At 38.3% G+C, this 25,188-nt stretch overlaps 2 protein-coding genes across 2 annotated transcripts in view; one reads left to right on the top strand and one right to left on the bottom strand.

The window, feature by feature from the left end:
- LOC145861819 (butyrophilin subfamily 2 member A1) overlaps positions 1–20,942 on the top strand; it is a 73,702-nt gene extending 52,760 nt beyond the window's left edge. The window contains exons 6-9 of the mRNA XM_082965426.1: positions 15,556–15,588; positions 15,794–15,814; positions 16,538–16,558; positions 19,883–20,942. Coding sequence (XP_082821552.1) covers positions 15,556–15,588; positions 15,794–15,814; positions 16,538–16,558; positions 19,883–19,926 — 119 coding nt within the window. The 3' untranslated portion in view covers positions 19,927–20,942. The remainder of the gene's footprint in view (positions 1–15,555; positions 15,589–15,793; positions 15,815–16,537; positions 16,559–19,882) is intronic.
- LOC145861820 (butyrophilin subfamily 1 member A1) overlaps positions 1–25,188 on the bottom strand; it is a 315,627-nt gene that overhangs the window by 263,166 nt on the left and 27,273 nt on the right. The gene's annotated exons all lie outside the window — the stretch shown is intronic.

The raw sequence follows: 25,188 nt of genomic DNA, 5'->3' as shown, positions 1-25,188 counted from the left end.
TCTGACTGACTGTCTGTCTGTCTGTCTGTCTGTCTATCTGTCTGTCTGTGTTCCTGCCTGTCTGTCTATGTTCCTGTCTGTGTAATTACCTGTCCTTCTGTCTGTCTGTCTGTCTGTCTGTCTGTCTGTCTGTCTGTCTGTGTTCCTGCCTGCCTGTCTGTCTGTCTGTCTGTCTGTCTGTCTGTCTGTCTGTCTGTCTGTCTGTCTGTGTTCCTGTCTGTCTATGTTCCTGTCTGTCTGTCTGTCTGTCTGTCTGTCTGTCTGTCTGTCTGTCTGTCTGTCTGTCTGTCTGTCTGTCTATGTTCCTGTCTGTCTGTCTGTGTATGTTCCTGTCTGTATTTCTGTCTATGTTCATGTCTGTCTGTCTGTCTGTCTGTCTGTCTGTCTGTCTGTCTGTCTGTCTGTGTTCCTGCCTGTCTGTCTGTTTTCCTGTCTGTCTGTCTATGTTCCTGTCTGTCTATGTTCCTGTCTGTCTGTCTGATTTGTTCCTGTCTGTCTATGTACCTGTCTGTCAGTGTATGTACCTGTCTGTCAGTCTATGTTCCTGTCTGTCAGTCTATGTTCCTGTCTGTCAGTCTATGTTCCTGTCTGTCAGTCTATTTTCCTGTCTGTCTGTCTGTCTGTCTGTCTGTCTGTCTGTCTGTCTGTCTGTCTGTCTGTCTGTCTGTCTGTCTGTCTGTGTTCCTGTCTGTCTATGTTCCTGTCTGTCTGTCTGATTTGTTCCTGTCTGTCTATCACCTGTCTGTCAGTCTATGTACCTGTCTGTCAGTCTATGTTCCTGTCTGTCTAATTACCTGTCCTTCTGTCTGTCTGTCTGTCTGTCTGTCTGTCTGTCTGTCTGTCTGTCTGTCTGTCTGTCTGTCTGTCTGTCTGTCTGTCTGTCTGTCTGTCTGTCTGTGTTCCTGTCTGTCTGTCTGTCTGTCTATATATATTTTTGACAAGTTGAGTGAATATATTTCTCCCCCCTAGATGAACTCAATCAAAACCTTACTGGACAGCTGGGTAAATGTTGTCTCTGTGTTTTGTTATATTCATGTAATTCTCAACATTACCAACATTATCAAAGGAAATAGAGGAAATTACCCATAAAACATCATGTTTTATCTTCTGTCTACAGAGAAGCTCAAAAACGAGAAAGGTAAGTTGTGTGTGAAAGTCTCTGTGCTTCCAAAACTACATGCATGAATTTCATTAATTTAAGTGAAAACTGTGTTCCTGTTTGTCTGTCTGTCTATGTTCCTGTCTGTCTGTGTTCCTGTCTGGCTATGTTCCTGTCTGTCTGTCTGTCTGTCTGTCTGTCTGTCTGTCTGTCTGTCTGTCTGTCTGTCTGTCTGTCTGTCTGTCTGTCTGTCTGTCTGTCTGTCTATGTTCCTGGTTGTCTGTCTGTCTGTCTGTCTGTCTGTCTGTCTGTCTGTCTGTCTGTCTGTCTGTCTGTCTGTCTGTCTGTGTTCCTGTCTGTCTGTCTGTCTGTGTTCCTGCCTGTCTGTCTGTGTATGTTCCTGTCTGTATTTCTGTCTATGTTCATGTCTGTCTGTCTGTCTGTCTGTCTGTCTGTCTGTCTGTCTGTCTGTCTGTCTGTCTGTCTGTCTGTCTGTCTGTCTGTCTGTGTTCCTGCCTGTCTGTCTGTTTTCCTGTCTGTCTGTCTATGTTCCTGTCTGTCTATGTTCCTGTCTGTCTGTCTGATTTGTTCCTGTCTGTCTATGTACCTGTCTGTCAGTGTATGTACCTGTCTTCCAGTCTATGTTCCTGTCTGTCAGTCTATGTTCCTGTCTGTCAGTCTATTTTCCTGTCTGTCTGTCTGTCTGTCTGTCTGTCTGTCTGTCTGTCTGTCTGTCTGTCTGTGTTCCAGTCTGTCTGTCTATGTTCCTGTCTGTCTGTCTATGTTCCTGTCTGTCTATCTATGTTCCTGTCTGTCTGTCTGTCTGTCTGTCTGTCTGTCTGTCTGTCTGTCTGTCTGTCTGTCTGTCTGTCTGTCTGTCTGTCTGTCTGTCTGTCTGTGTTCCTGCCTGTCTGTCTATGTTCCTGTCTGTCTAATTACCTGTCTGTCTTTCTGTCTGTCTGTCTGTCTGTCTGTCTGTCTGTCTGTCTGTCTGTCTGTCTGTCTGTCTGTCTGTCTTTCTGTCTGTCTGTCTGTCTGTCTGTCTGTCTGTCTGTCTGTCTGTCTGTCTGTCTGTCTGTCTGTCTGTCTGTCTGTCTGTCTGTGTTCCTGCCTGTCTGTCTATGTTCCTGTCTGTCTAATTACCTGTCTGTCTGTCTGTCTGTCTGTCTGTCTGTCTGTCTGTCTGTCTGTCTGTCTGTCTGTCTGTCTGTCTGTCTGTGTTCCTGCCTGCCTGTCTGTCTGTCTGTCTGTCTGTCTGTCTGTCTGTCTGTCTGTCTGTCGGTCAGTCTATGTTCCTGTCTGTCAGTCTATTTTCCTGTCTGTCAGTCTATTTTCCTGTCTGTCTGTCTGTCTGTCTGTCTGTCTGTCTGTCTGTCTGTCTGTCTGTCTGTCTGTCTGTCTGTCTGTGTTCCTGGCTGTCTATGTTCCTGGTTCCTGGCTGGCTGGCTGGCTGGCTGTCTGTCTGTCTGTCTGTCTGTCTGTCTGTCTGTCTGTCTGACTGTCTATCTGTCTGTCTGTGTTCCTGCCTGTCTGTCTATGTTCCTGTCTGTCTAATTACCTGTCCTTCTGTCTGTCTGTCTGTCTGTCTGTCTGTCTGTCTGTCTGTCTGTCTGTCTGTCTGTCTGTCTGTGTTCCTGTCTGTCTGTCTGTCTGTCTATATATATTTTTGACAAGTTGAGTGAATATATTTCTCCCCCCTAGATGAACTCAATCAAAACCTTACTGGACAGCTGGGTAAATGTTGTCTCTGTGTTTTGTTATATTCATGTAATTCTCAACATTACCAACATTATCAAAGGAAATAGAGGAAATTACCCATAAAACATCATGTTTTATCTTCTGTCTACAGAGAAGCTCAAAAACGAGAAAGGTAAGTTGTGTGTGAAAGTCTCTGTGCTTCCAAAACTACATGCATGAATTTCATTAATTTAAGTGAAAACTGTGTTCCTGTTTGTCTGTCTGTCTATGTTCCTGTCTGTCTGTGTTCCTGTCTGGCTATGTTCCTGTCTGTCTGTCTGTCTGTCTGTCTGTCTGTCTGTCTGTCTGTCTGTCTGTCTGTCTGTCTGTCTGTCTGTCTGTCTGTCTATGTTCCTGGTTGTCTGTCTGTCTGTCTGTCTGTCTGTCTGTCTGTCTGTCTGTCTGTCTGTCTGTCTGTCTGTCTGTCTGTCTGTCTGTCTGTCTGTCTGTGTTCCTGTCTGTCTGTCTGTCTGTGTTCCTGCCTGTCTGTCTGTGTATGTTCCTGTCTGTATTTCTGTCTATGTTCATGTCTGTCTGTCTGTCTGTCTGTCTGTCTGTCTGTCTGTCTGTCTGTCTGTCTGTCTGTCTGTCTGTCTGTCTGTCTGTCTGTGTTCCTGCCTGTCTGTCTGTTTTCCTGTCTGTCTGTCTATGTTCCTGTCTGTCTATGTTCCTGTCTGTCTGTCTGATTTGTTCCTGTCTGTCTATGTACCTGTCTGTCAGTGTATGTACCTGTCTTCCAGTCTATGTTCCTGTCTGTCAGTCTATGTTCCTGTCTGTCAGTCTATTTTCCTGTCTGTCTGTCTGTCTGTCTGTCTGTCTGTCTGTCTGTCTGTCTGTCTGTCTGTGTTCCAGTCTGTCTGTCTATGTTCCTGTCTGTCTGTCTATGTTCCTGTCTGTCTATCTATGTTCCTGTCTGTCTGTCTGTCTGTCTGTCTGTCTGTCTGTCTGTCTGTCTGTCTGTCTGTCTGTCTGTCTGTCTGTCTGTCTGTCTGTCTGTGTTCCTGCCTGTCTGTCTATGTTCCTGTCTGTCTAATTACCTGTCTGTCTTTCTGTCTGTCTGTCTGTCTGTCTGTCTGTCTGTCTGTCTGTCTGTCTTTCTGTCTGTCTGTCTGTCTGTCTGTCTGTCTTTCTGTCTGTCTGTCTGTCTGTCTGTCTGTCTGTCTGTCTGTCTGTCTGTCTGTCTGTCTGTCTATCTATCTGTCTGTCTGTGTTCCTGCCTGTCTGTCTATGTTCCTGTCTGTCTAATTACCTGTCTGTCTGTCTGTCTGTCTGTCTGTCTGTCTGTCTGTCTGTCTGTCTGTCTGTCTGTGTTCCTGCCTGCCTGTCTGTCTGTCTGTCTGTCTGTCTGTCTGTCTGTCTGTCTGTCTGTCTGTCTGTCTGTCTGTCTGTCTGTCTGTCGGTCAGTCTATGTTCCTGTCTGTCAGTCTATTTTCCTGTCTGTCAGTCTATTTTCCTGTCTGTCTGTCTGTCTGTCTGTCTGTCTGTCTGTCTGTCTGTCTGTCTGTCTGTCTGTCTGTCTGTCTGTCTGTCTGTCTGTGTTCCTGGCTGTCTATGTTCCTGGTTCCTGGCTGGCTGGCTGGCTGGCTGTCTGTCTGTCTGTCTGTCTGTCTGTCTGTCTGTCTGTCTGACTGTCTATCTGTCTGTCTGTGTTCCTGCCTGTCTGTCTATGTTCCTGTCTGTCTAATTACCTGTCCTTCTGTCTGTCTGTCTGTCTGTCTGTCTGTCTGTCTGTCTGTCTGTCTGTCTGTCTGTCTGTCTGTCTGTCTGTGTTCCTGGCTGTCTATGTTCCTGGTTCCTGGCTGGCTGGCTGGCTGGCTGGCTCTTTTCCTGTCTGTCTGTCTGTCTGTCTGTCTGTCTGTCTGTCTGTCTGTCTGTCTGTCTGTCTGTCTGTCTGTCTGTCTGTCTGTCTGTCTGTCTGTCTGTCTGTGTTCCTGTCTGTCTGTCTGTCTGTCTATATATATTTTTGACAAGTTGAGTGAATATATTTCTCCCCCCTAGATGAACTCAATCAAAACCTTACTGGACAGCTGGGTAAATGTTGTCTCTGTGTTTTGTTATATTCATGTAATTCTCAACATTACCAACATTATCAAAGGAAATAGAGGAAATTACCCATAATACATCATGTTTTGTCTACTGTCTACAGAAGAGGTCAGAATAGAGAGGATGTAGTCTGTCTTCATGTTCTAGTACCCATAATACATCATGTTTTATCTACTGTCTACAGAGGAGGTCAGAATAGAGAGGATGTAGTCTGTCTTCATGTTCTAGTACCCATAATACATCATGTTTTATCTTCTGTCTACAGAGAAGCTCAAAAACGAGAAAGGTAAGTTGTGTGTGAAAGTCTCTGTGCTTCCAAAACTAAATGCATGAATTTCATTAATTTAAAAGTGAAAACTGTGTTCCTGTTTGTCTGTCTGTCTATGTTCCTGTCTGTCTGTGTTCCTGTCTGTCTATGTTCCTGTCTGTCTGTCTGTCTGTCTGTCTGTCTGTCTGTCTGTCTGTCTGTCTGTCTGTCTGTCTGTCTGTCTGTCTGTCTGTCTGTCTGTCTGTCTGTCTGTGTTCCTGTCTGTCTATGTTCCTGTCTGTCTGTCTGATTTGTTCCTGTCTGTCTATGTACCTGCCTGTCAGTCTATGTACCTGTCTGACAGTCTATGTTCCTGACTGTCAGTCTATTTTCCTGTCTGTCTGTCTGTCTGTCTGTCTGTCTGTCTGTCTGTCTGTCTGTCTGTCTGTCTGTCTGTCTGTCTGTCTGTCTGTCTGTGTTCCTGTCTGTCTGTCTGTCTGCCTGTCTGGGTTCCTGTCTGTGTTCCTGTCTGTCTTTCTATGTTCCTGTCTGTCTGTCTGTCTGTCTGTCTGTCTGTCTGTCTGTCTGTCTGTCTGTCTGTCTGTCTGTCTGTCTGTCTGTGTTCCTGTCTGTCTATGTTCCTGTCTGTCTGTCTGATTTGTTCCTGTCTGTCTATGTACCTGCCTGTCAGTCTATGTACCTGTCTGACAGTCTATGTTCCTGACTGTCAGTCTATTTTCCTGTCTGTCTGTCTGTCTGTCTGTCTGTCTGTCTGTCTGTCTGTCTGTCTGTCTGTCTGTCTGTCTGTCTGTCTGTCTGTCTGTCTGTCTGTCTGTCTGTCTGTGTTCCTGTCTGTCTGTCTGTCTGCCTGTCTGGGTTCCTGTCTGTGTTCCTGTCTGTCTTTCTATGTTCCTGTCTGTCTGTCTGTCTGTCTGTCTGTCTGTCTGTCTGTCTGTCTGTCTGTCTGTCTGTCTGTCTGTCTGTCTGTCTGTCTGTCTGTCTGTCTGTCTGTCTGTCTGTGTTCCTGTCTGTCTGTCTGTCTATACATATTTTTGACAAGTTGAGTGAATATATTTCTCCCCCCTAGATGAACTCAATCAAAACCTTACTGGACAGCTGTGTAAATGTTGTCTCTGTGTTTTGTTATATTCATGTAATTCTCAACATTACCAACATTATCAAAGGAAATAGAGGAAATTACCCATAATACATCATGTTTTGTCTACTGTCTACAGAAGAGGTCAGAATAGAGAGGATGTAGTCTGTCTTCATGTTCTAGTACCCATAATACATCATGTTTTATCTACTGTCTACAGAGGAGGTCAGAATAGAGAGGATGTAGTCTGTCTTCATGTTCTAGTACCCATAATACATCATGTTTTATCTACATCTGTCTATGTTCCTATATATTGCACTTTATATTACACTGATTAACTACACTATATATTACACTATATATTACACTGATTAACTACACTATATATTACACTTTATATTACACTGATTAACTACACTATATAATACACTATATATTACACTGGTTAACTACACTATATATTATACTGATTAACTACACTATATATTATACTGATTAACTACACTATATATTAGACTGGTTAACTACACTATATATTACACTGGTTAACTACACTATATATTACACTATATATTACACTGATTAACTACGCTATATATTACACTGATTACCTACACTATATATTACACTGATTAACTACACTAGTTAACTACACTATATATTACACTGCTTATCTACACTATATATTAAACTGGTTCACTACACTATATATTACACTGATTAACTACACAATATATTACACTATATATTACACTGGTTAACTACACTATATATTACACTGCTTAACTACACTATATATTACACTGTTTACCTACACCATATATTACACTATATATTACATTATATATTTCACTGGTTAACTACACTATATAATACACTGATTAACTCTGCTATATGTTACACTGGTTAACTACACTATATATTACACTGATTAACAACGCTATATATTACACTGGTTAACTACACTATATATTACACTGCTTAACTACACTATATATTACACTGATTAACTACACTATATATTACATTGGTTAACTACACTATATATTACACTGTTTAACTACACTATATATTACACTATATATTACATTGATTAACTACGCTATATATTACACTGATTACCTACACTATATATTACACTATATATTACACTGGTTAACTACACTATATATTACACTGGTTATCTACACTATATATTACACTGCTTAACTACACTATATATTACACTGGTTAACTACACTATATATTACACTGGTTAACTACACTATATATTACACTGGTTAACTACACTATATATTACACTGGTTAACTACGCTATATATTATACTGGTTAACTACACTATATATTACACTGATTACCTACACTATATATTACACTGATTAACTACACTATATATTACACTGGTTAACCTCACTATATATTACACTGCTTATCTACACTATATATTAAACTGGTTCAATACGCTATATATTACACTGATTAACTACACTATATATTACACTATATATTACACTAGTTAACTAAACTATATATTACACTGGTTAACTACACTATATATTACACTGCTTAACTACACTATATATTACACTGTTTACCTACACCATATATTACACTATATATTACATTATATATTTCACTGGTTAACTACACTATATAATACACTGATTAAATATGCTATATGTTACACTGGTTAACTACACTATATATTACACTGCTTAACTACACTATATATTACACTGATTAACTACACTATATATTACACTGGTTAACTACACTATATATTACACTGATTAACTACGCTATATATTACACTGGTTAACTACACTATATATTACACTATAGATTACACGGTTAACTACACTATATATTACACTGGTTAACTACACTATATATTACACTGCTTAACTACACTATATTTTACACTGTTACCTACACATATATTACACTATATATACATTATATATTTCACTGGTTAACTACACTATATATACACTGATTAACTATGCTATATGTTACACTGGTTAACTACACTATATATTACACTGCTTAACTACACAATATATTACACTGATTAACTACACTATTTATTACACTGGTTAACTACACTATATATACATGATTAACTACGCTATATATTACACTGGTTAACTACACTATATATTACACTGCTTAACTACACTTTATTACACTGATTAACTACACTATATATTACACTGGTTAACTACACTATATATTACACTGATTAACTACACTATATATTACACTGATTAACTACACTATATATTACACTGATTAACTACACTATATATTACACTATTTATTACACTGGTTAACTAAACTATATATTACACTGGTTAACTACACTATATATTACACTGATTAACTACACTATATATTACACTGATTAACTACGCTATATATTACACTGATTAACTACACTATATATTACACTGATTAACTACACTATATATTACACTGATTAACTACACTATATATTACACTGATTAACTACACTATATATTACACTGATTAACTACACTATATATTACACTGATTAACTACACTATATATTACACTGATTAACTACACTATATATTACACTGATTAACTACACTATATATTACACTGATTAACTACACTATATATTACACTGATTAACTACACTATATATTACACTGATTAACTACACTATATATTACACTATATATTACACTGATTAACTACACTATATATTACACTGATTACTACACTATAATTACACTATATATTACACTGGTTAACTACACTATATATTACACTGATTAACTACACTATATATTACACTGATTAACTACACGATATATTACACTGATTAACTACACTATATATTACACTATATAATACACTGATTAACTACACTATATATTACACTATATATTACACTGATTAACTACACTATATATTACACTGATTAACTACACTATATATTACACTGATTAACTACACTATATATTACACTGATTAACTACACTATATATTACACTGATTAACTACACTATATATTACACTGATTATCTACACTATAAATTACACTGGTTAACTACACTATATATTACATTGATTAACTACACTATATATTATACTGGTTAACTACACTATATATTACACTGATTAACTACACTATATATTACACTGATTAACTACACTATATACTACACTATATATTACAGTGGTTAACTACACTATATATTACACTGATTAACTACGCTATATATTACACTGATTAACTACACTATATATTACACTATATATTACACTGGTTAACAACACTATATATTACACTGATTACTACACTATATATTACACTATATATTACACTGATTAACTACACTATATATTACACTGATTAACTACACTATATATTACACTGATTAACTACACTATATATTACACTGATTAACTACAGCTATATATTACACTGATTAACTACACTATATATTACACTATATATTACACTGATTAACTACACTATATATTACACTGATTAACTACACTATATATTACACTGATTAACTACACTATATATTACACTGATTAACTACACTATATATTACACTATATATTACACTGATTAACTACACTATATATTACACTGGTTAACTACACTATATATTACACTGATTAACTACACTATATATTACACTGATTAACTACACTATATATTACACTGATTAACTACACGATAATTACACTATATATTACACTGATTAACTACACTATATATTACACTTTATACACTATAATACACTGATTAACTACACTATATATTACACTATATATTACACTGATTAACTACACTATATATTACACTATTATTACACTGATTACTACACTATATATTACACTATATATTACACTGATAACACCTATATATTACACTGATTAACTACACTATATATTACACTGATTAACTACACTATATATTACACTATTAGCTACACTATATATTACACTGATTAACTACACTATATATTACACTGATTAACTACACTATATATTACACTGATTAACTACACTATATATTACACTGATTAACTACACTATATATTACACTGATTAACTACACTATATATTACACTGATTAACTACACTATATATTACACTGGTTAACTACACTATATATTACACTGATTAACTACACTATATATTACACTGATTAACTACACTATATATTACACTGGTTAACTACACTATATATTACACTGATTAACTACACTATATATTACACTGGTTAACTACACTATATATTACACTGATTAACTACACTATATATTACACTGTAACTACACTATTACTACACTATATATTACACTGGTTAACTACACTATATATTACACTGATTAACTACACTATATATTACACTGTTAACTACACTATATATTACACTATATATTACACTGATTAACTACACTCTATATTACACTGATTATACTATTACACTATATATTACACTGATTAACTACACTATATATTACACTGATTAACTACACTATATATTACACTGATTAACTACACTATATATTACACTGATTAACTATGCTATATATTACACTATATATTACACTGATTAACTACACTATATATTACACTGATTAACTACACTATATATTACACTGATTAACTACACTATATATTACACTGATTAACTACACTATATATTACACTGGTTAACTACACTATATATTACACTGGTTAACTACACTATATATTACACTGATTAACTACACTATATATTACACTGGTTAACTACACTATATATTACACTGATTAACTACACTATATATTACACTGGTTAACTACACTATATATTACACTGATTAACTACACTATATATTACACTGGTTAACTACACTATATATTACACTGGTTAACTACACTATATATTACACTGATTAACTACACTATATATTACACTGATTAACTACACTATATATTACACTGATTAACTACACTATATATTACACTGGTTAACTACACTATATATTACACTATATATTACACTGATTAACTACACTATATATTACACTGGTTAACTACACTATATATTACACTGATTAACTACACTATATATTACACTGATTAACTACACTATATATTACACTATATATTACACTGATTAACTACACTATATATTACACTGGTTAACTACACTATATATTACACTGATTAACTACACGATATATTACACTGATTAACTACACTATATATTACACTGGTTAACTACACTATATATTACACTATATAATACACTGATTAACTACACTATATATTACACTGATTAACTACACGATATATTACACTGATTAACTACACTATATATTACACTGATTAACTACACTATATATTACACTGATTAACTACACTATATATTACACTGATTAACTACGCTATATATTACACTGATTAACTACGCTATATATTACACTATATATTACACTGATTAACTACACGATATATTACACTGATTAACTACGCTATATATTACACTATATATTACACTGATTAACTACACTATATATTACACTGTTAACTACACTATATATTACACTGATTAACTACACTATATATTACACTGGTTAACTACACTATATATTACACTGATTAACTACACTATATATTACACTGATTAACTACACTATATATTACACTATATATTACACTGATTAACTACACTATATATTACACTATATATTACACTGATTAACTACACTATATATTACACTGATTAACTACACTATATATTACACTGATTAACTACACTATATATTACACTGATTAACTACACTATATATTACACTGATTAACTACACTATATATTACACTGATTAACTACACTATATATTACACTATATATTACACTGATTAACTACACTATATATTACACTGATTAACTACACTATATATTACACTGGTTAACTACACTATATATTACACTGATTAACTACACTATATATTACACTGGTTAACTACACTATATATTACACTGGTTAACTACACTATATATTACACTATATATTACACTGGTTAACTACACTATATATTACACTGGTTAACTACACTATATATTACACTGATTAACTACACTATATATTACACTGATTAACTACACTATATATTACACTGGTTAACTACACTATATATTACACTGGTTAACTACACTATATATTACACTGTTAACTACACTATATATTACACTGGTTAACTACACTATATATTACACTGGTTAACTACACTATATATTACACTGATTAACTACACTATATATTACACTGATTAACTACACTATATATTACACTGATTAACTACACTATATATTACACTGATATAACTTACACTGGTTAACTACACTATATATTACACTGATTAACTACACTATATATTACACTGATTAACTACACTATATATTACACTGATTAACTACACTATATATTACACTGGTTAACTACACTATATATTACACTGATTAACTACACTATATATTACACTGGTTAACTACACTATATATTACACTGGTTAACTACACTATATATTACACTGGTTAACTACACTATATATTACACTGATTAACTACACTATATATTACACTATATATTACACTGATTAACTACACTATATATTACACTGATTAACTACACTATATATTACACTGGTTAACTACACTATATATTACACTGGTTAACTACACTATATATTACACTGATTAACTACACTATATATTACACTGATTAACTACACTATATATTACACTGATTAACTACACTATATATTACACTGATTAACTACACTATATATTACACTGATTAACTACACTATATATTACACTAGTTAACTACACTGATTAACTACACTATATATTATACTGATTGACTACACTATATATTACACTGATTAACTACACTATATATTACACTTATTAACTACACTATATATTACACTTATTAACTACACTATATATTACACTATATATTACACTGGTTAACTACACTATATATTACACTGATTAACTACACCATATATTACACTGGTTAACTACACTATATATTACACTATATATTACACTATATATACACATTATATTTACACTGTATATTACACTGGTTAACTACACTATATATTACACTGATTAACTGCACTATATATACTAAAGTATGTGGACAACTCTTTAAATTAGTGGATTCTATTTCAGCCACCACCCGTTGCTGACAGGTGTATAAAATCAAGCACACAGCCATGCAATCTCCATAGACAAACATTGTCAGTAGAATGGCCTTACTGAAGAGCTCAGTGACTTTCAACGTGGCACCGTCATAGGATGCCACCTTTCCAACAAGTCAGTTGGTCAAGTTTCTGCCCTGCTAGAGCTGCCCCGGTCAAGTGTAAGTGCTGTTATTGTGGAGTGGAAACATCTAGGAGCAAAAATGTGTCAGCCGTTTAGTGGTAGGCCACAGAATCTCACAGAATGGGACCGCCAAGTTTTGAAGCGCGTAAAAATCGTCTGTCCTCGGTTGCAACTCTCACTACCGAGTTCCAAACTGCCTCTGGATGCAACGTCAACACAATAACTGTTTGTCTGGAGCTTCATGAAATGGGTTTCCATGGCCGAGCAGCCGCACACAAGCCTAAGATCACCATGCTCAATGCCAAGCGTCGGGTGGAGTGGTGTAAAGCTCGCCGCCATTGGACTCTGAACTAGTGGAAATATGTTCTCTGGAGTATAGAATAACGCTTCACCATCTGGCAGTCTGACAGATGAATCTGGGTTTGGCGGATGCCAGGAGAACGCTACCTGCCCCAATGCATAGTGCCAACTGTAAAGTTTGGTGGAGGTAGAATAATGGTCTGGGGTTGTTTTTCATGGTTCGGGCCCCTTAGTTCCAGTGAAGGGAAATCTTAACACTACATCATACAATGACGTTCTAGACGATTCTGTGCTTCCAACTTTGTGGCAACAGTTTGGGGAAAGCCCTTCGCTGTTTTAGTATGACAATGTCCCCGCGCACAAAGCCAGGTCCATACAGAAATGTTTTGTTGAGATCGGTGTGGAAGAACTTGACTGGCCTGCATAGAGCCCTGACCTCAACCCCATCGAACACCTTTGGTATGAATTGGAACGCCGACTGCGAGCCAGGCCTAATCGCCCAGCATCAATCGATCAATCAAATATATTTATGAAACCCTTTTTACGTCAGCCGATGTCACAAAGTGATGTACAGAAACCCAGCCTAAAACCCCAAACAGCAAGCAATGCAGATGTAGAAGCACAGTGGCTAGGAAAAACTCCCTAGAAAGGCAGGAACCCAGGAAGAAACCTAGAGAGGAACCAGGCTCTGAGGATTGACCAGTCCTCTACTGACTGTACTGGGTAGGACAGAGGAACCAGGCTCTGAGGGGTGACCAGTCCTCTACTGGCTGTACTGGGTAGACCAGAGGAACCAGGCTCTGAGTGGTGACCAGTCCTCTACTGGCTGTACTGGGTAGACCAGAGGAACCAGGCTCTGAGGGGTGACCAGTCCTCTACTGACTGTACTGGGTAGAGAGGAACCAGGCTCTGAGGAGTGACCAGTCCTCTACTGGCTGTACTGGGTAGGACAGAGGAACCAGGCTCTGAGGGGTGACCAGTCCTCTACTGGCTGTACTGGGTAGACCAGAGGAACCAGGCTCTGAGGGGTGACCAGTCCTCTACTGGCTGTACTGGGTAGGACAGAGGAACCAGGCTCTGAGGGGTGACCAGTCCTCTACTGGCTGTACTGGGTAGAGAGGAACCAGGCTCTGAGGGGTGACCAGTCCTCTACTGGCTGTACTGGGTAGAGAGGAACCAGGCTCTGAGGGGTGACCAGTCCTCTACTGGCTGTACTGGGTAGACCAGAGGAACCAGGCTCTGAGGGGTGACCAGTCCTCTACTGGCTGTACTGGGTAGGACCAGAGGAACCAGGCTCTGAGGGGTGACCAGTCCTCTACTGGCTGTACTGGGTAGACCAGAGGAACCAGGCTCTGAGGGGTGACCAGTCCTCTACTGGCTGTACTGGGTAGAGAGGAACCAGGCTCTGAGGGGTGACCAGTCCTCTACTGGCTGTACTGGGTAGAGAGGAACCAGGCTCTGAGGGGTGACCAGTCCTCTACTGGCTCTACTGGGTAGAGAGGAACCAGGCAGTTCTTCATGTTCTGTCTATGTTCCTGTCTGTCTGTCTATGTTCCTGTCTGTCTGTCTATGTTCCTGTCTGTCTGTATATGTTCCTGTCTGTCTGTCTATATTTATTTTTGACAAGTTGAGTGAATATATTTCCCCCCCCTAGATGAACACATTCAAAACTTGACTGGAGAGATGGGTAAGTGTTGTCGCTGAGTTTACTATATTCACGTAATTATCAACATTAAAACATTATCAAAGGAAATAGTCTGTCTTCATGTTCCAGTACCCATAATACATCATGTTTTATCTACTGTCTACAGAGGAGGTCAGAATAGAGAGGATGTAGTCTGTCTTCATGTTCTAGTACCCATAATACATCATGTTTTATTTTCTGTCTACAGAGAAGCTCAGAAACGAGAAAGGTAAGTTGTGTGTGAAAGTCTGTGTGCTTCCACAACTTCATGCATGAATATCATTAATTTAATTGAAAACAGTGTTCCTGTCTGTCTGTCTATGTTCCTGTCTGTCTGTCTGTCTGTCTGTCTGTCTGTCTGTCTGTCTGTCTGTCTGTCTGTCTGTCTGTCTGTCTGTCTGTCTGTCTGTCTGTCTGTCTGTCTGTCTGTCTGTCTATGTTCCTGTCTGTCTGTCTGTCTGTCTGTCTGTCTGTCTGTCTGTCTGTCTGTCTGTCTGTCTGTCTGTCTGTCTGTCTATGTTCCTGTCTGTCTGTCTGTCTGTCTGTCTGTCTGTCTGTCTGTCTGTCTGTCTGTCTGTCTGTCTGTCTGTCTGTCTGTCTGTCTGTCTGTCTGTCTGTCTGTCTATGTTCCTGTCTGTCTGTCTGTCTGTCTGTCTGTCTGTCTGTCTGTCTGTCTGTCTGTCTGTCTGTCTGTCTGTCTGTCTGTCTGTCTGTCTGTCTGTCTATGTTCCTGTCTGTCTGTCTATGTTCCTGTCTGTCTGTCTATGTTCCTGTCTGTCTGTCTATGTTCCTGTCTGTCTGTCTATGTTCCTGTCTGTCTGTCTGTGTCTGTCTGTCTGTCTGTCTGTCTGTCTGTCTGTCTGTCTGTCTGTCTGTCTGTCTGTCTGTCTGTGTACCTGTCTTCATGTTCTAGTACCCATAATACATCATGTTTTATATTCTCTCTTTACAGACAAGGTCATAAGAGAGAGGGGTGAGTTGCACAACTGCATGCATTTCATTGATTTATGTGAAAACACTTTCCTTAAAAAGTATTTACACTATATATTACACTGATTAACTACACTATATATTACACTGGTTAACTACACTATACATTACATTCAATAACTACACTATATATTACACTGATTAACTACACTATATATTACATTGATTAACTACATTGATTAACTACACTATATAATTCCACTGGTTAACTACACTATATATTATACTGGTTAACTACACTATATATTACACTGGTTAACTACACGATATATTACACTGGTTAACTACACTATATATTACACTGATTAACTACACTATATATTACACTGATTAACTACACTATATATTACACTGATTAACTACACTATATATTACACTGATTGACTACACTATATATGACACTGATTAACTACACTATATATTACACTATATATTACACTGATTAACTACACTATATATTACACTGATTAACTACACTATATATTACACTGATTAACTATACTATATATTACACTATATATTACACTGGTTAACTGCACTATATATTACACTGATTAACTACACTATATATTACACTATATATTACACTGGTTAACTACACTATATATTGCACTGGTTAACTACACTATATATTACACTATATATTACACTGATTAACTACACTATATATTACACTGGTTAACTACACTATATATTACACTGCTTAACTACACTATATATTACACTGGTTAACTACACTATATATTACACTGGTTAACTACACTATATATTACACTGGTTAACTACACTATATATTACACTGATTACCTACACTATATATTACACTGATTAACTACACTATATATTACACTATATATTACACTGGTTAACTACACTATATATTACACTGATTAACTACACTATATATTACACTGGTTAACTACACTATATATTACACTGGTTAACTACGCTATATATTACACTGGTTAACTATGCTATATATTACACTGGTTAACTACGCTATATATTACACTGGTTAACTACACTATATATTACACTGGTTAACTACACTATATATTACACTGATGAACTACACTATATATTTACACTGGTTAACTACACTATATATACTAAAGTATGTTGACAACTCTTTAAATTAGTGGATATGGCTATTTCAGCCACACCCGTTGCTGACAGGTGTATAAAATCAAGCACACAGCCATGCAATCTCCATAGACAAACATTGTCAGTAGAATGGCCCTTCTGAAGAGCTCAGTGACTTTCAACGTGGCACTGTCTTAGGATGCCACCTTTCCAACAAGTCAGTTGTCAAGTTTCTGCCCTGCTAGAGCTGCCCCGGTCAAGTGTAAGTGCTGTTATTGTGGAGTGGAAACATCTAGGAGCAAAAATGTGTCAGCTGTTTCGTGGTAGGCCACAGAATCTCACAGAATGGGACCGCCAAGTGTTGAAGCGCGTAAAAATCGTCTGTCCTCGGTTGCAACACTCACTACAGAGTTCCAAACTGCCTCTGGATGCAACGTCAACACAATAACTGTTTGTCTGGAGCTTCATGAAATGGGTTTCCAGGGCCGAGCAGCCGCACACAAGCCTAAGATCACCATGCTCAATGCCAAGCGTCGGGTGGAGTGGTGTAAAGCTCGCCGCCATTGGACTCTGGACTAGTGGAAATATGTTCTCTGGAGTGATGAATCACGCTTCACCATCTGGCAGTCTGACAGATGAATCTGGGTTTGGCGGATGCCAGGAGAACACTACCTGCCCCAATGCATAGTGCCAACTGTAAAGTTTGGTGGAGGAGGAATAATGGTCTGGGGCTGTTTTTCATGGTTCGGGCCCCTTAGTTCCAGTGAAGGGAAATCTTAACATGACAGGATTGTCACGGGTGTCGAAGGGATTAGACCAAGGCTTAGCAGGTTGCGTGCTCATCATATTTTTATTTATAAAGTGAACACGAAAAAACAATAAACAAAGAATGACAGCTAACAGATTTGCAGGCTAAACAAACAGCAGTGCAAATACAATCTCCCACAAAGGGACAGGTGGAAAACAGGCTCCCTAAGTATGACTCTCAATCAGAAACAACGATGTACAGCTGTTCCTGATTGAGAGCCACACCAGGCCAACAAAGAAATACACAACATAGAAACCCTAGAATACAAAACAAGAACATAAACCAAAAACCCCGGAACACATAAATCCAACACCCCTCTACATACACACACACCCCGAACCATATAAAACAAATACCCCTCTACCTAAATACATAGCCCGAACCACACTAAACAAACACCCCCTGCCACGTCCTGACCAAACTATTATAACAAATAACCCCTATTACTGGTCAGGATGTGACAAGGATACAATGACATTCTAGACGATTATGTGCTTCCAACTTTGTTGCAACAGTTTGGGGAAGGCCCTTCGCTGTTTTGGTATGACAATGTCCCCGTGCACAAAGCCAGGTCCATACAGAAATGGTTTGTTGAGATCGGTGTGGAAGAACTTGACTGGCCTGCACAGAGCCCTGACCTCAACCCCATCGAACACCTTTGGGACGAATTGGAACGCCGACTGCGAGCCAGGCCTAATCTCCCAGCATCAATCGATCAATCAAATGTATTTATGAAGCCATTTTTACATCAGCCGTTGTCGCAAAGTGCTGTACAGAAACCCAGCCTAAAACCCAAAACAGCAAGCAATGCAGATGTAGAAGCACAGTTGCTAGGAAAAACTCCCTAGAAAGGAAGGAACCTAGGAAGAAACCTAGAGAGGAACCAGGCTCTGAGGGGTGACCATTCCTCTACTGGCTGTACGGGGTAGACCAGAGGAACCAGGCTCTGAGGGGTGACCAGTCCTCTACTGGCTGTACTGGGTAGACCAGAGGAACCAGGCTCTGAGTGGTGACCAGTCCTCTACTGGGTAGACCAGAGGAACCAGGCTCTGAGGGGTGACCAGTCCTCTACTGACTGTACTGGGTAGAGAGGAACCAGGCTCTGAGGGGTGACCAGTCCTCTACTGACTGTACTGGGTAGAGAGGAACAAGGCTTTGAGGTGTGACCAGTCCTCTACTGGCTGTACTTGGTAGACCAGAGGAACCAGGCTCTGAGGGGTGACCAGTCCCCTCTGTCTGTCTGTCTGTCTGTCTGTCTGTCTGTCTGTCTGTCTGTCTGTCTGTCTGTCTGTCTGTCTGTCTGTCTGTCTGTCTGTCTGTCTGTCTGTCTGTCTGTCTGTCTGTCTGTCTGTCTGGTTTATCAGTTTATTCTGATGTTTTTCCTTCATTCTAAATCATAATTTCTATCTTTAATAGAGTCTGATGGAATGGAAGACATGGAGATGGGAGGAGTTTTTTGAGACGTAAATCTCCAGGAGTTTGATGATGTCATTACTATGAATATAGAACCAAATACTGACCTTCTGACTACTTTAATTACTAGAATCTATAGGGGGTCAATAATTTATACCTTTAGAATCTATAGGGGGGTCAATAATTTATACCTTTAGAATCTATAGGGGGTCAATAATTTATACCTTTAGAATCTATAGGGGGTCAATAATTTATACCTTTAGAATCTATAGGGGGGTCAATAATTTATACCTTTAGAATCTATAGGGGGTCAATAATTTATACCTTTAGAATCTATAGGGGGTCAATAATTTAGACCTTTAGAATCTATAGGGGGTCAATAATTTAGACCTTTAGAATCTATAGGGGGTCAATAATTTAGACCTTTAGAATCTATAGGGGGTCAATAATTTAGACCTTTAGAATCTATAGGGGGTCAATAATTTAGACCTTTAGAATCTATAGGGGGTCAATAATTTATACCTTTAGAATCTATAGGGGGTCAATAATTTAGACCTTTAGAATCTATAGGGGGTCAATAATTTAGACCTTTAGAATCTATAGGGGGTCAATAAATTAGACCTTTAGAATCTATAGGGGGTCAATAAATTGGACCTTTAGAATCTATAGGGGGTCAATAATTTATACCTTTAGAATCTATAGGGGGGTCAATAATTTAGAAAATATATATATATTACTTGTTAAACAAAATATTTTAATCAGATCAACCGTATTAATATAAAATAATATAATTGACACATGTTGTTGAGCAGATGATAGCTCAGTATTTAAATTATTTATTTTATACAGTCATTATTATCTTTATCAAGGGTGTCAATAATTCCAGACCCACTGTATATTATATATTGATGTATTTTATACAGTCATATTATCTTTATCAAGGGTGTCAATAATTCCAGACCCACTGTATGTTATATATTGATCATGTATATGCAGTTGAATGGTATTTTCCATGTATTGATGATTTCTTGTTTTAATAAACTAGGACATCGTTGTGTGAGAACGTGACTCCAGTGTAATATTTTAACATTATTGAATGTCAGTAGGTAGTGTTACCTTACTGTTTCCTTGGTGACCTGTGGTAGAGACATTGTCCTCCAGGTAACAGGTGTTGTTATGATGTCATCATTATTGACCATGTGACTAGTGGGAACAAAGTGGCTCTGTCATTCTGACTGAACACTTCAAACTGTTCAGGGACAATGGAGCCCTCCTCTTCCTCCTCTTCCTCATCAGGACAGTTATTAGTAGTGTCATTGTGCAGGATATTCCTTCTGTTTCTATCAGCTACGGAGACAGGTCATCAGTCTGTTATATAGAGCTATGGAGACAGGTCATCAGTCTGTTATATAGAGCTATGGAGACAGGTCATCAGTCTGTTATATAGAGCTATGGAGACAGGTCATCAGTCTGTTATATAGAGCTATGGAGACAGGTCATCAGTCTGTTATATAGAGCTATGGAGACAGGTCATCAGTCTGTTATATAGAGCTATGGAGACAGGTCATCAGTCTGTTATATAGAGCTATGGAGACAGGTCATCAGTCTGTTATATAGAGCTATGGAGACAGGTCATCAGTCTGTTATATAGAGCTATGGAGACAGGTCATCAGTCTGTTATATAGAGCTATGGAGACAGGTCATCAGTCTGTTATATAGAGCTATGGAGACAGGTCATCAGTCTGTTATATAGAGCTATGGAGACAGGTCATCAGTCTGTTATATAGAGCTATGGAGACAGGTCATCAGTCTGTTATATAGAGCTATGGAGACAGGTCATCAGTCTGTTATATAGAGCTATGGAGACAGGTCATCAGTCTGTTATATAGAGCTATGGAGACAGGTCATCAGTCTGTTATATAGAGCTATGGAGACAGGTCATCAGTCTGTTATATAGAGCTATGGAGACAGGTCATCAGTCTGTTATATAGAGCTATGGAGACAGGTGCTATAAGCAGCAGGTAATGACCTGCTGACCCAGCTATATATATTACACAAGGACTATAAGCAGCAAGGAAATTGATGGATAGGCCAACAGGTTCAGAGGGCGGATGATGGATAGGCCAACCTTAGGTTCAGTGGATTGATGATGATTGGTCAACAGGTTCAGTGGATTGATGATGATTGGTCAACAGGTTCAGTGGATTGATGATGATTGGTCAACAGGTTCAGTGGATTGATGATGATTGGTAATCAGGTTCAGTGGATTGATGATGATTGGTCAACAGGTTCAGTGGATTGATGATGATTGGTCAACAGGTTCAGTGGATTGATGCATGTATTACTATTGGATAACTGACATGGTTTTTAAATCAAATGCTACGGGGTCAATAATAAAATAACCCGTCAGTATATCCAGTTCCAAGCAGTAGGCCTTGATGTATTTAATCCACTAATACTAACCATGTTCATTTAACATAAAAACATCTCTACATTTAGTATTTTGATCATCAACAAGGTTTATTTGAGCTGTTGTCAGCTGGCATTATAAATCACCATAGTAACGACTGACGGCAGGAATCAGCAAAGTGTCTGGTGTTGAGTTTTCAACCGGAGAGTCGAAGAGGGTGATGCCTGGTCTACACTAGATAGAGGGTGATGCCTGTCTCCACTAGATAGAGGGTGATGCCTGTCTACACTAGATAGAGGGTGATGCCTGTCTACACTAGATAGAGGGTGATGCCTGGTCTACACTAGATAGAGGGTGATGCCTGTCTACACTAGATAGAGGGTGATGCCTCCTCTACACTAGATAGAGGGTGATGCCTGGTCTACACTAGATAGAGGGTGATGCCTGGTCTACACTAGATAGAGGGTGATGCCTGTCTACACTAGATAGAGGGTGATGCCTGTCTCCACTAGATAGAGGGTGATGCCTGTCTCCACTAGATAGAGGGTGATGCCTGGTCTACACTAGATAGAGGGTGATGCCTGTCTACACTAGATAGAGGGTGATGCCTGTCCCCACTAGATAGAGGGTGATGCCTGTCTACACTAGATAGAGGGTGATGCCTGTCTCCACTAGATAGAGGGTGATGCCTGTCTCCACTAGATAGAGGGTGATGCCTGTCTCCACTAGATAGAGGGTGATGCCTGTCTACACTAGATAGAGGGTGATGCCTGTCTACACTAGATAGAGGGTGATGCCTCCTCTACACTAGATAGAGGGTGATGCCTGGTCTACACTAGATAGAGGGTGATGCCTGGTCTACACTAGATAGAGGGTGATGCCTCCTCTACACTAGATAGAGGGTGATGCCTGGTCCACACTAGATAGAGGGTGATGCCTGTCTACACTAGATAGCGGTAAATTGTGACTCGCTTGTGGGCTGCTAGCAGCATATGGCAGCATGTCCGTTTGTGAGTCAAGAATTCAGCATAGCAAGTTTGTATGAAGGACTGATTATTAAATGTGTAAATAGTTGAACCCATTCTCCATTTCATGAATGTATTCACGGGTAAATAGTCATTGAAGCTTTTTTAAATTATTAAAACTTCTTTCGGATCATTGGGACGCTAGCGTCCCACCTCGACAACATCCGGTGAAATTGCAGGGTGCCAAATTCAAAATACAGAAACAGTAATAATAAACATTCATGAAAATACAAGTTTTAATCATCGGTTAAAAGATTAACTTCTTGTTAATCCAGCCACTGTGTCAGATTTCAAAAAGGCTTTACGGCAAAAGCATACCATGCGATTATCTGAGGACAGCACCCCGCTTACAAAAGCATTCAAACATTTTCCAACCAAGTAGAGGAGTCACGAAAGTCAGAAATAGCAATAAAATAAATCACTTGTCTTTGAAGATCTTCATCTGGTTGCAATCACAAGGGTCCCAGTTACACAATAAATGGTTGTTTTTTCGATAAAGTCCCTCTTTATATCCCAAAAACTCAGTTTGCTGGCGCGTTTTGTTCAGTAATCCACTGGCTCAAAGGCGTTCAAAACACGCAGACGAATACGTCCGAATAGTACCGGTAAAGTTAGTCGAAACATGTCAAACGATGTTTATAATTAATCCTCAGGTTGTCAATTGTCTAAATAATCGATAATATTTAAACCGGACAATAGCGTATTCAATAGAAAGGATAAACAACGAAGAGCATGCACACAGTCACGCTTTCAATGGAAAACCACTCACATCAAAAATAATGGTTTGTCCTCAGGTTTTTGCCTGACATATCAGTTCTGTTATACTCACAGACATTATTGTAACAGTTTTAGAAACTTCAGAGTGTTTTCTATCCAAATCTACCAATTATATGCATATCCTAGCTTCTGTGCCTGAGTAACAGGCAGTTTACTCTGGACACGTTTGTCATCCAAACTTCAAAATACTGCCCCTAGCCCAAAGAAAAAAACTGTGTATAAAATCTGAAAATATATTTAATTGTTTATTTGCATATAATAGGCACATTTTTTAAAAGACAACATTATTGACACCTTGACACCGAATTAAATGTCTGCCCGCTAATATTTAGATTTTTGGAGGGAGTGTATTAGACTGTAAATGGTGATGTCATCTTCATACCTGTATTTCCATCATGAATTTCAAACTGTGGAAACTCTTGGCTATTGCGGCGATCTATCAACGCAGCGACAGCGCTCCATGTGGGTTCACCCCGTCCTGATGACCCGCAGCCGGTATATAGAGAACCATCATCTGGTACAGGAGCTGCGGTTTGTGATGTTCCACAGCCCGTATATAGAGTACCATCATCTGGTACAGGAGCTGTGGTTTGTGAAGTTATGCTTGGTAGCTATATTTGCTAGCTAAAAAGAATTGTTATTCATGTCTTGTACACAGTATCTAACGGGGGAGTATCTGACAGGGGAGTATTTGACAGGGGAGTATCTGACAGGGGAGTATCTGACAGGGGAGTATCTGATAGGGGAGATCACTCTGAGGGCTGCCTGTCACAGGTCCATGAGGAAGAGTGAAAGTTAACAGGTTATTTGGTAAAGATCTGTTGATGCAGTGTTTGGTAATTGTGTTCACTGAGACACAATCTATTCCTGTATAGTTAAATGAACCCCTAGTTAAGAAGACTAGAAACTACTATGTTAATTGTTATTTATGAGCTGCATCATTCTTGTTTCTCACTTCAGTCTTTCATCACACGTATCTTCACAGATGGTGTTAAAGCACTCCGTACCAGTGGTCGTGGTCCAAAACCACTGCTTCTGTGTTGCAGGAAGTGCTCTGTGCAATCATCTAGTGGCCCTTCTTTACCAGACAGCGCACT

Source organism: Salmo salar, chromosome 18 (assembly GCF_965601325.2).
Source record: "Salmo salar chromosome 18, fSalSal1, whole genome shotgun sequence".
Taxonomy (NCBI): Eukaryota; Metazoa; Chordata; class Actinopteri; order Salmoniformes; family Salmonidae; genus Salmo; species Salmo salar.
Note: the sequence above shows the minus strand (reverse complement) of the source record. Positions and strands in the feature narration are given on the sequence as shown.